The sequence below is a fragment of the Musca autumnalis genome, unplaced genomic scaffold (genome assembly GCF_047663935.1).
Source record: "Musca autumnalis isolate F117 unplaced genomic scaffold, ASM4766393v1 scaffold_5, whole genome shotgun sequence".
Taxonomy (NCBI): domain Eukaryota; kingdom Metazoa; phylum Arthropoda; class Insecta; order Diptera; family Muscidae; genus Musca; species Musca autumnalis.
The window spans coordinates 140,158,227-140,170,645 of NW_027412088.1; the positions used below are offsets into that span (position 1 = coordinate 140,158,227).

General features: G+C 38.8%; 1 protein-coding gene across 1 annotated transcript; it reads left to right on the plus strand.

The window, feature by feature from the left end:
• The first annotated feature begins 6,892 nt into the window (after positions 1–6,892).
• On the plus strand, positions 6,893–11,174 carry LOC141386542 (uncharacterized). The gene is made up of 2 exons (XM_073955202.1): positions 6,893–7,040; positions 10,387–11,174. The coding sequence occupies exons 1-2, from the start codon at positions 7,021–7,023 to the stop codon at positions 11,153–11,155; spliced, it is 789 nt and encodes a 262-aa protein (XP_073811303.1). The 5' UTR covers positions 6,893–7,020; the 3' UTR covers positions 11,156–11,174.
• Positions 11,175–12,419: the final 1,245 nt, after the last annotated feature.

The window sequence follows — 12,419 nt, forward strand, 5'->3', positions numbered from 1 at the left end:
TGCTTTGCTAGAATCGGCTTTGTTCGTAAACTGCTAATCTAGTAAAAAAATCGTACGCGTTAACCAATATTGTTATTGTCATTATATAAAGGTACTTACTGTGGTTTTCGCTGTTGACCCAGCAGTTCAAAAAATCTTATAGTGGCCAACCAAAATGTCTCGTGAGCATGATAACTATCGAAATTAATGATTCCTAAAATTACATAGATCCAGTTCGAAGTTGAAATTGCACTATTTGGCGTGTGGAAATTTTAATATCGTGTAGTTATTTTAATCTTGACTACAGCATTCTATTTTTATTGCTAGAGGAAGACAATACATTCTGAGATATAGACCCCGAAATGGTCCAATATTTCGGGCCACTCTTTAATACATCTCTTGTCGTCTTTACTACAATGCAATAATTTTATTCCAAGTTGATTTGGTCTATCAGTGGCTCAGCATTTATGCTAACAAGCTATATATACACTTTCATACGGGCAAAACGTGCCTCATCGAAATAATGGTTACAGACCCCAAGTATGTTTGGACGAAATGTGTTTCAGCCAATTTGGATTTGATTTAGCCATGTCCGTCCGTCTGTCTGGCTGGCAGGAGCGCACGATAACTCTCGAACGGATTAACCGATTCAGTCCGAAATTTGACTTTCGTACTATTTTGTCCAAACTTAGTTTAAGTTCGAAGATGGGTTATATCGGTCCACTCCTTCTGGTACCTCCCCCACAAAAGTTCGAAAATGTTCGGAAATTTTGTGCGCACGATAACTATTGAAGGAAGTAACCGACGTGCTCGATACTTCGCTTATCGTGAAATTTCTACCAGACTTAGATAAGGTTCCAATATGGACTCAATCGGTCCACTTCTTGGGGTACGTCCCACACAAAATTTCGGAAAAGTTCAGTTTAGGAGTTGCTCTCGGATCGCTTTGATTTTTATTGTAGCAACTTGTATTCACTCACCCCATACGACGGTAGAAGTTTCATTTGGGCCAAGTCCATACTTCCTGAAAAAATAGCCTGAAAGGTGCAAAAAAACCCCCCTATGGCATCGTGTGTAGTGGTTGGAGCGCAAGAGAGTTAGAACGGATCTACCGATGCGATCCAAAATTTGGCCTTCGTAATATTTTGTCCAAACTAACCTTAAGTTCTAAGATAAGCCATATCGGTCCACTCCTTCAGGTACCTCCGCCGCAAAGGTTCAAAAATGGTCGAAAAAATTGTGCTCACGATAACTATTAAAGGGAGTGACCGATGTGTTCCATACTGTACACATCCTAATATATCTACCATATGTATATCAGGTTTGAATATGAACTATATTTGTCCATTCTTCGGGTACCCCCCACACAAAATTTCGGATAAGTTCACTTTAAGACCTGCTTTCGTATCACTCTGATTTCTGTTGTAGCAACTTGCATTTGCTGCCTCAATTGCGACAGTAAAAGCTTTTTCAGGGGCAAGTCCATACTTCTTGAGAAAACAGCCTAAAATGCGTAAAAACCGTTATGGCACCATATGTAGTCGCTGGAGAGCACTATAACTCTTGAACTGATCAACCGATTTGGTCCAAAATTTGGTCTTCGTCATATTTTGTCCAAACTTAGTTTCAGTTCGAAGATGGGCAACAACTTCCGGTACTTCCCTCAAACATTTAAAAATGTCACTAAAATGGTATACACAATGTCTCTTGAACGGGGCAATCAATTTCGTCCAAAAACTGGATCTCCTAATATGTTGTCCAAATTTAGTTTAACTTTTAAAATGGGCGATATCGATCTTCTCCTTATAGTACCTCCCCAACAAAAGTTAAACAATTGTGTCGATCTCTCCGTAGATGAGAGTTTCAATTCACAGAGGCTGAGGGTATATATATCTCTGTCGGCAAAGCCGACTGATGCTTTTTTACTTGTTTTTGTTATTTTTAATATTAGGGATCTTCACATAAGACATCCAAGTCTACCTATCCTTTTATTGGGGTCATAGGTTGAGGGTGTTTAGATATCATCTAAATGGCTAATCTTGAGTTATTTTCGGATTTTTGTTGAGGAATATTGTACAGTTTTTTGAAAAAATATGTGCTTAGGAAGCCCTTTATTATAGAAGCGTCCTCTACCTCAAAATGGATGAACCGATCACCATATGTTTTCAATTTTATTCTGAACGACTTGACATTTTTACCACATACTTACTTACTTAGTTGGCCCATTACAGAACATTTGTTCCATAGACTGAACTAAGAAAAGATCTCCATTCCTCTCTGTTTTTCGCTTGACTTTTTGGAATACCGCGCCTTTCCATTTCTTCATCCACTTGTTTTCTCCATCGAAGCTTAGGCCTGCCGCTTCTGCGTGCACCGCCATGTGGCATGTATTCATACGCCTTTTTAGCGGGTTCATCATCGCTCATTCTCATGATATGGCCTAGCCAACGCAATCGTTGCATCTCGATACGTTTAACTATATTCATGTCTTTGTATAGCTTATATAGCTAGTGGTTCATACGACGTCGATATTCACCGTCAACGCAAATCGGCCCGTAGATCTTTCGAAGAATTTTTCTCTCAAACACACCAAGCACTGCCTTATCTGCTTGCGCAAGTACCCATGCTTCGGAGCCATACATTAGCACGGGTAGTATCAGCGTTTTGTATAGTGTTATTTTTGTTTGACGAGATGTGGCTTTGTTTTTAAATTGCTTACTTAGACCATAGTAGCATCTGTTGGCCAATACAATTCTTCTTCTTATTTCGCAACTGATGTTGTTTGTTGTGTTTATGGCAGTGCCGAGGTAGACGAAGTCTTTAACTACCTCAAAATTGTAGGTACCAACTTCTACAGTTGGTCCGAGCTCTATGGACGCTTTGCGCGTCGACACCATCAATTTGGTCTTTTCGTCGTTTACCGCCAGACCCACTTTCGCAGATTCTGCTTCGACCTTCCTAAAGGTATCAGTTACTTCCTTTACTGATCGTCCCATGATGTCTATGTCATCAGCATAGGCAAGTAACATGTGGCTATTGGTGTAAATTGTGCCATTTCTTTTGACATTTGCATCTCGTATTACCTTTTCCAGCAAAATGTTGAATAGGTCACACGAAAGGCTGTCTCCTTGTCTGAAACCTCTTTTGGTACAAAATTCTTCGGAGAGGTTCTTTCCAATTTTAACTGAGGACCTAGTATCAGTTAAAGTCATCTTACAAAGCCGGTTGAGCTTTGCGGAGATACCAAATTCAGACATTGCGTGGAATACCTTTGATCGGAGGGGACTGTCGAATGCTGCTTTATAATCGACAAAAAGGTGAAATATGTCGATCTGCATCTCTTGGGTCTTCTCTAGGATTTGCCGCAGGGTAAATATCTGGTCAATGGTGGACTTGCCAGGTCTAAAGCCACATTGGTATGGTCCAATTATTTCGTTGACCATTGGCTTTAGTCGTTCGCACAATATCCCTGACACTATCTTATAGGCAATAGGGAGAAGACTTATGCCCCTATAGTTTGAGCATACAGTCTTATCTCCTTTCTTGTGGGCGGGACATAGGATGCTCAGGTTCCAATCGTCGGGTACGCGTTCTTCCTGCCAGATGGTGCTAACTAGCTGATGCATACACCTTATCAGCGCGTCGCCTCCGGTTTTAAACAGCTCGGCTGGTAAGCCATCGGCTCCTGCTACTTTATTATTCTTCAGCCGGTTGATTGCTGTTTTTACCTCATCTTGGCCGGGCGGTATACATTCTATACCATCTTCTGGGATTGGATCTGTGGTATCATCGTCTTCGCTACTATTGGATACCAGCAGATTGGAGAAATGTTCCTTCCATATCCTGAGCACGCTATCTGTATCTGTTACCAGATTACCTTGCTGGTCTCTACAGGAGGATGTGCCTGTACCAAAGCCATCTGTTTGATGTTTCACTCTTTGGTAGAATTTTCGGACTTCATTCTGTCTCCTGTACATCTCGATTTTTTCACACTCCCGCTTTTCCATTTCTCTCTTTTTCTTGCGGAAAAGCCGTTTCTCTTCTCTCCTTTTCTCCCGATATCTCTCTCGTGCGCTACGCGTTGCTACTGATTGTAAAGTAGCTCTATATGCAGCATTTTTCTCTTCGGTAGGAGCACGACACTCCTGGTCATACCATGAATTCCTTTGTGGAGGTCTCTGGAATCCAAGTATGGATTTTGCGGCTGTTTGCATGGAGTGGGCAATATGTTGCCATTGTGTTGTTATGTTATCGGGACAAGGAGTGCTCGCGTTAAGCAATTGGGCTAGTTGAGTGGAATATGCTGTGGCTATCTGTTGTGTTTGCAGCCTATCGATGTCCAACTTCCGCGTTGAGTCTGTTCGTGCTTTATTTGCAACGTTTAGACGGGTACGTACCTTTGCTGCAACAAGGTAGTGGTCCGAATCAATGTTTGCGCCTCGGAACGATCGTACATCCAACACGCTGGATGAATGTCTTCCATCTATCACAACATGATCAATTTGATTACTTGTTCTTTGATCTGGAGACAGTCAGGTGCCCTTATGAATATCGAGATGATTAAATCTGGTACTGCTAACTACCATGTTTTTAGCAGCTGCAAAGTCTATCAGCCTCATATCATTGTCAGATGTTTCACTGTGGAGACTGAATTTCCCGACTGTTGGGCCAAAGATATTCTCCTTTCCAATTTTGGCATTAAAATCGCCTAGAATAATTTTAATGTCATGGGCAGGACAACGGTCATATGTTTCTTCTAAGCGCTCGTAAAATATATCTTTGGTCTGTTCGTCATTTTCTTCAGTTGGAACATGAGCGCAAATAAAGCTGATGTTGAAGAATTTAGCTTTTATTCAAATTGCAGCAAGTCTTTCATTCACTGGGGTGAAGCTTGATACCAGATGTTTTAGCCTCCGACTAACTACGAATCCGCAACCAAACTCATGCTTTACGTCATGGCAGCTATAATACAGTGCGTCACCTTTAGGTGTTGTCGTGACGCCTTTCCCAATCCATCGTATTTCCTGTATGGCAGTAATATCGGCCTTGTACTTTTCAAGTACGTCTGCCAATGCGAATACTGCACCTTCTCTGTAAAGAGTGCGAACATTCCAGGTGCAGATTCGCAGATCATGGTCCTTAAAACGTTTGCGGAGTTCGTCAACTTTAGAGGGGTTTGTTTTTCTTTTCTTTCGTTTTTTCATAGTAGGCTGTTTTTTCTAGGGGAGGGTTACTAACCCGACGCCCAAACCCAAGTTTTTAACGTTCTTATGGGTGAACGCACGGCACATATTAGCTCACTACCTTTAACGGGTGTTAAAGGCAGTTCCCCAGGTGACACCATGGGGAGGTCAGTGTCCACTTGAGATGAAAGAGGGACCAAGATAAATCCTGGGCTTTGCCATGTTAAAACCGGTCAGGACCGTTTCTTGGTATCATTCATCCCCTACGTCACCCATTTTTACCACATATTTTGCTATTTATATTAAAATATGCCAATATTTTTTAGATTTTTCGAAACTGTTAACTATGTAAGTGTTAATCTTTAAGCAGTTTGGTTGGTAGATCATCGGTAGTAACACATTGGTTGCAGGACAGATTCATCAAATGGTAGCTCTATACACTTAAAGCCCGCTTGACTATCGGCATATACAGTCACCATTCCTGTAAGGTTGCCGTCAAGTCCTTGCACCAATTCTGCTGTTTTTCTGATAACAAAAATCGACGTGGCTATCATTAAGCTTAAATGAGAATTTGATAAATGGGTTCTCGCAGTAAACGCCTGCGTCAGTGACTTCCTTCATAATGAATCCATCTGTATATATTTCCAGACAGTCCAGAGGAGAGTTAGTTTCAGTCCAAGTAATGAGTAATCTGTTTTAGCTCAGTTCCTTCCATGTCATTTTTGTTCTTGAACTAAAAAGTACCACAATATCAGGGGTTTTCTACAAGAAAAATTCTACAAAAATGTTCCTACGAACGAACATTTTATGTGGGTTCCCAACATCCAAGAAATCGATATTGTCACATTTTCATTGTCCTTTGACAGTTTTACACTTTCCCTTCTCGTATAAGTTATTAACTATGTATGAAATTCAGAACACAAATCTTAATTATCAGGTGGTTCGATAAAAATCTAGAAAGGACATAAAAATCTAGTAATTCATCGATCGATTTTATTTTTCAAATTTTATTTGTCCATTTTATGACTTTTTTGCTCACCGTAAAATCTAATATTTTTTGCACTATAGATCAATGAAGAACTAGATTTTGATGTCCTTGATAAGCCCACAAAAAAATGTGACAATCGATTTATTAGTTTTCAAGCTAGAGTTGGCACGGCAAAATGCTTTAACAATAATAGTTTTTCGCAGACGGCGATATGCCACACATCTTCATAATAGCTTGAAAAAATCAATCAATGTAAGATTCAGCAGAAACAATATGAGATACATTTTACTTCATATTTATGTTCTGTAGTTGAGTATTATATTCGAACGAATGCCCTTTCTAAATAATGTGTTAGCAAACACCAGCAGGTTAGCCTATACATACATATGTGCTCAAAAATGCGAAAAAGTTACAAATTTGTGCACTTTTTATTCATTTTTACTGTTATAGGGTGCAATTTAATTAAACAGCGGCTTCCTGTTATACATTATCCACTCTGGGGTAGGGAAGCATTTTTTGTCTATGCAATTCATGATCATACAACTTATGCAAATTTAAACTGCAATCAGTGGAAATAAAATTGTCTACTAACCCTTCGTATTTATATTTTTTAATCATATGAAAGTGAGACGAGGAAATCCGATCTTCCTCTGTTCAGCCTATGACCATTATTTGTTTATGACGAACGATCACAAACTAAAAATTCAAAATAGTCGCATTTTAGTCTTCAACATGTGCACATTTATATTATTTTTGTAATTTTGTTATTGAGAGTTGTTGAAAAAAAGAAGAAAATCTGAATTCCCATGAAGCATTTCAATATTACTTCAAAATCAAGGATACCGGTGAAATAGACAGGATATTCGCAATATGAAGTCAAAATTCACAAGGTTGGTGTGAAATCAAATGGATGTGATATTATACAGGTATTTTTATGAACTTAGTGTACGAAGACTTAACTTGAGCTTTCGATGAAATATTTGGCTTTCTCTTCTGCGTGAACCGGTGCTCGCACACAGGAACATATGCCCGTCAATGAACTCGAACATAACTGCCGATGGGAGTAACATTGTCTCAAAAATGTATGTGTCCTATATCCAATGTGAACATGAGTCCAAAAATTGATTTGGTAGTCGTGTCCATTGTGAGTTATGTCATGATACCCGAAAACTATCACCAACTTAAAAGTCATATTAAACACTCCAAGTACTGCCTCAACACTCCTCATGATCACGGTCACAAGGATTACTCGCTATTAAAATTTTAACACGATCTGTTAAGTGTGGATTTAGGTGAAAACATGTTGAAATGGATTTTGATTTATCTGCTCATCAGTCATGTTAGTTGGTACCGGTAGGCATTTTTAAAGCTTTTGGTTCGTTATCCTAGGAAGTGTGGACTTGCTACGACAGGATTGAAACGATGCAGTCCAATGCCGAATTAAATTTAACATTCCAAGACATATTACGGTGTACAAAGTTCGGTTATTCCTTTCGTGAGATATCGGGTTAACCTGACTCACCTGGCTAAATCGACACCAAATTGTATGAAACGGATTTACCTTAAAAAATGGGGTATAAAACCATTATTTAAATGAGTCAGATTTCAGATCGTGAAAAAGTGTGTAGCCCTCTGTTGCATAAGGCTAAGGGAAAATCTTGAAAAACAGTGTTTAGTTCGACATGCCCGAAATTTCTATACCCAAATATTATGAACTAAAATGAAATAAATAGGAAGTTTTCTGACCGCTGGGAATACTAATTACCACTTACAGCAAATTCGGTCCAAACATGTAGATTAAAACTTCAAAATACCTGAAATCGGGAGGTTGGGTTATATGTGGCCTACAATTTTAGGTGAACAAGTTTTTTGACCACAAGAAACACCGAATACAAAGTAAAAGCTACTTCGATCGGAAAACTTCCGTTATATAGCAACCTTAACATGGATCAATTTTCAATGGCTAAGTTTCGTGACTGCGCGGAACATCAAGTGCCAAATTACGGGTAGTTCAGCCAAAAACTATAGCTAAAACCCTCAAATTACCGAGAATCTGAAGGTACCGTTATATGGGGTTATACCAAACATGCGCATACGTTGACAGTTTTTGGTGAGCTTTAAGAATCTCAAATGCTAAATTACGGGTAGTTCTGTCAAAAAATTTTAATAAAACTCTCAAAATACAGAAAATCGGAAGTTACCGTTATATGGGAACTATATCGGAACATATACCTCTGTCGACAATTTTTTGGTGGATATCAAATTACGGGTAGTTCAGTCAAAAAAATTTAGCTAAAATCCTCAACATAACAAAGATTGGGAGGCCCCGTTATATGGGTACCATTATGGATACACCTAAACATGGGCCTACGTTGACAATTTTTGGTAGAGAAGTTTCGCATCTCCACGGAACCTCAGATGTCAAATAACAGCTTCTTCTGTTAAAATTTTTAAAAATTCGTGACCCCTTATCTTTGGAAATGCGGGCTTCCGCAATAACAAAATTATAACGTTCTTATAAGGACAACAAGGACTACCTACATTAAAATGTATGTAAGCACTCAATCTTGAATTTCATATAAGTTCGGGACTAAGTATTACGATGTGCAAAGTTTGGACCGAACCGGGTACCATTCTGTCTTTTTAGTTGCTGCACGTAGGGGTTTCAAGGAATTTTAGCCATTATCTTGAAATTTATGGACTTCCGCAAAAATGTAATACTGTGATCAGTACCACAATGACCATCGACAGCATTTAAACTGCTCTTAATCGACAAATGCTAATATTTTGTGGAGACGATTTCCGACGGATTGGACCGATGAAGTCGGTCTTCAAACTTAATCTAAGTTTGGAAAATTTATAAGGGTGCGCAACGATTGAACCAAATTGGTTACTACCTTCGAAAATTGTCGTGCGCACCAGACTGGCGGACATGGCTGTATCCACTCCAAGTTATTTGAGATTTTGGATTTTGTTCAAGGAGATTGGGTTTGTTTGCCTCTTTAGGACATTTAGGGATGCTTCGCGTATTTATACCCTACACCACCTTGTGGTAAGGGGTATTATGTCTTTGTGCATTAGTTTGTAATATGCAAAAGGAAACGAGATAGACCCATAGTTCCTTTTAGGGATATACATATAATAACTTTCTGAGTCGATTTAAGCACGTCCGTCTGTCTGTCCATGTATTTTTTTAAACAGTACAGTACAAAAAGTACAGGTCGTATTTATTGTCCGATTCGCATGAAAATTGGGGAAGATAGTTTTTTGTCCAAACGACGAACGCTATTTATTTTGGTAAAATTAGATTCAGATTTGGAAATAGCCCCCATATATATTTTCACCCGATTTGAGGCATTTGGTGCACCAAATACGCAAATTCTGTCTGATTTTGATCTAATTTGGAAAATGTCACCAGGTTTGGACTAGAAATGAGTGTGCCAAATTATATAGAACTCGGTTTAGATTTGGATATAGCTCCCATATATATTTTCGGCCGATTTTAGGTATTTGGTGCACTAAACACGCAAATTCTATCCCATTTTAATGAAATTTGGAATGTGTGACGGAATTTAGTCTAGAAATAAGTATGCTAAAGTATCTCGAAATCGGTTCAGATTTGGATATAGCTGCCATATAAATTTTCGGTCGATTTTAGGTATTTGGTGCACTAAGCACCCAAATTCTGTCCGATTTCAATGAAATTTGGAATGTGTGTCGGGATTTGGCTTAGAAATAAGTGTGCCAAATTTTATCGAAATCGGATTATATTTGGATACAGCCCCATTACATATTTTAGGCCGATTTGAGGTATTTGATGCACGAAACACGCTATGTATGTCCGATTTTAATGAAATTAATGTGCCAAATCATATCGGAATCGATTCATAGTTGGATATAGCTCCCATATATATTATGGGCCGATTTTAGATATTTGATGCACGAAACACACTACGAAATTTGGTCTAGAAATAAACGTACCAAATTATATCAAAATCTGTTCAGATTTGGATTTAGCACCCACATACATATATTTTACATATTCACAGTGGTGTAGGGTATTATATAGTCGGCCCGCCCGACTTTGATCCTTCCTTACTCATTTGTGTGAAAATAGAGCCAACTCAAATTGATAATATCAAAACAACTTCTTGCATGGACGATCGAAAGATAAAATATTGGTAAACTTGATTTTTAATAAATTATAAAATTTACTCTTCTTCTTCTCTTCCGCAGAATATCAAACTGGGTTGTGGTACCACGCGACTATATCCTTTGTCCACTCTGTAGACGACCTCATTCGTTGCGAAAGTGCCGACGTTTTTTATGCCTGCCATATGAAATTAGAATTGATTTTATCGAAAATGAGAAAATTTGTCGAAACTGCCTTGGACCCGACCATTCCGTACGACATTGTCCCAGCAAAGACTCCTGCCAAAAATGCCATCGTAATCATCACTCAATACTCCATTACTACGATAAACGTTCTGACAGTGTCCTACTGGAAATGACAGCAATGGTTTATGTGGCCGAATTTGAAGAAGAAGAAGGGGTTCTCTGGAGGATTAAAATGAATCCCAGTCAAATGTATTCATCAGTTGCTGCTTGGTCGGTTTATAAAATCCCATCCTTGGCTAAGATTAAACTGTTTCCCGCTACAATTAATGTCTACATATGGGCACGATTTGAGGGTGGAGAAAAAAATAAGCTGAAGGTACAACTAAAAGTTGTAGACCAATCAATGGAAAGGACGCCAAAAGTACCATTGAAAAAAGAAAATATTCTGGAACGTGTAAAGAAAGTTAACATTGCCGATGTAGATTTTTGGCATCCCGGTTATGCGCCTATTACTTTGGGAGCAGATGTGGCCAAGTCCATTTATATTGGTGCACCAAAAACCAATCCTGCTCTTCCGATGAGTCAGTGTACGATATTTGGTTGGACATTTTTCGGTCATGTGGAGCGTAAAGATATAAAAGAGAAAGATCATAAAAAGGACAAATAAATTATTTTTTTAAGCTTGAGTGGAATTTTTATTTATAGGGCGATAGGCATATACACAAATATTTGACGTGATCTAAATGATTGAATGATTGTTGAACCAGTATTTGATATATTTGTCTGTTGGTATATCTGCTTAATCCGGCTCTGGGTTATCTCCTGTTATAGGAATGATGCTGTTTCGATGGGATATAACCACAGATCTATTGGAGGTAGTTTAGTAGGTTGGCAGGCCAGTTGAAATGCCGCATTGTTTCGTGCAGGCCTAAGCCGCATGCTGGACATATGTTTTGCACGGTGTCATCGATCTATAGCCTATAGGAATTCAGACGGATGCACCATCCCGAGCGTAGTTGAGCCAAAACTGCTCTTGTTTGTCGGGGCAGCTGATGCTCCTCAGCTGCGATAGATGGGGAATTAAAAACATTTTTTATTTAAAAAATTTGATTTTTTCAGAAATTTGAAAAAAAAAAAACAAGTAAGAACAGACTATAGTCGGACGGGGCCGACCATGTGATACCCTATACCACTATCCCTGTGCACTAGCTTTCCGGGCTAGCTGTTATAAGATGTGCATTAGAAATTTTACCAATTTTCACACAAAAGTTTTGATCAATTTAACCCGCTAAATATTATCCGATCATACCGTTGACGTGCACGCTACTTCTTCATCTCAAACCAAAACTACGTTTAAAATTTCGCGCCGATCGGACTATTATTGCGACCTACAGAGCGGCTACAAAATCGAGCAAAAATTTTGTTTTTGGTCCATTTCATCCCTTTAACATTTCACGATCATCGCCAAAAACTAATCAGTTCTATTCTGGTCCAAACCCGACCTCCATACTAAATTTCGTGACAATCGGTCCATAATTGCGGCCTCTAGCTTGATTACAATTTTTAATGGACGGACAGACGGACGGACGGACGGACGGACACACATCGCTAAATCGCTTTATCTCGTCGAGATATGAAGTTTGGTATACCACATGAGGGGTCTACGACGAATATTTCGCGGCGTTACATGAATTTTTGGGAAAACAAACTTATTATACCCTTTTCCACATTGTGGTATAGGGTATAAAAATTCCCTTGTTTTTCATATAACTCATATACAAAAGTATATATGGGCTGAAAGAAGACACACTCGGGTATCTCACTGTGAATAGCAAACCTTGAATTGAATTCACTAAAATGTGTAAACGCTACGATAATTTATTAACACGTTTCTTATAGGCAATATATGTTATAGTTTCCGAGAAATAGCT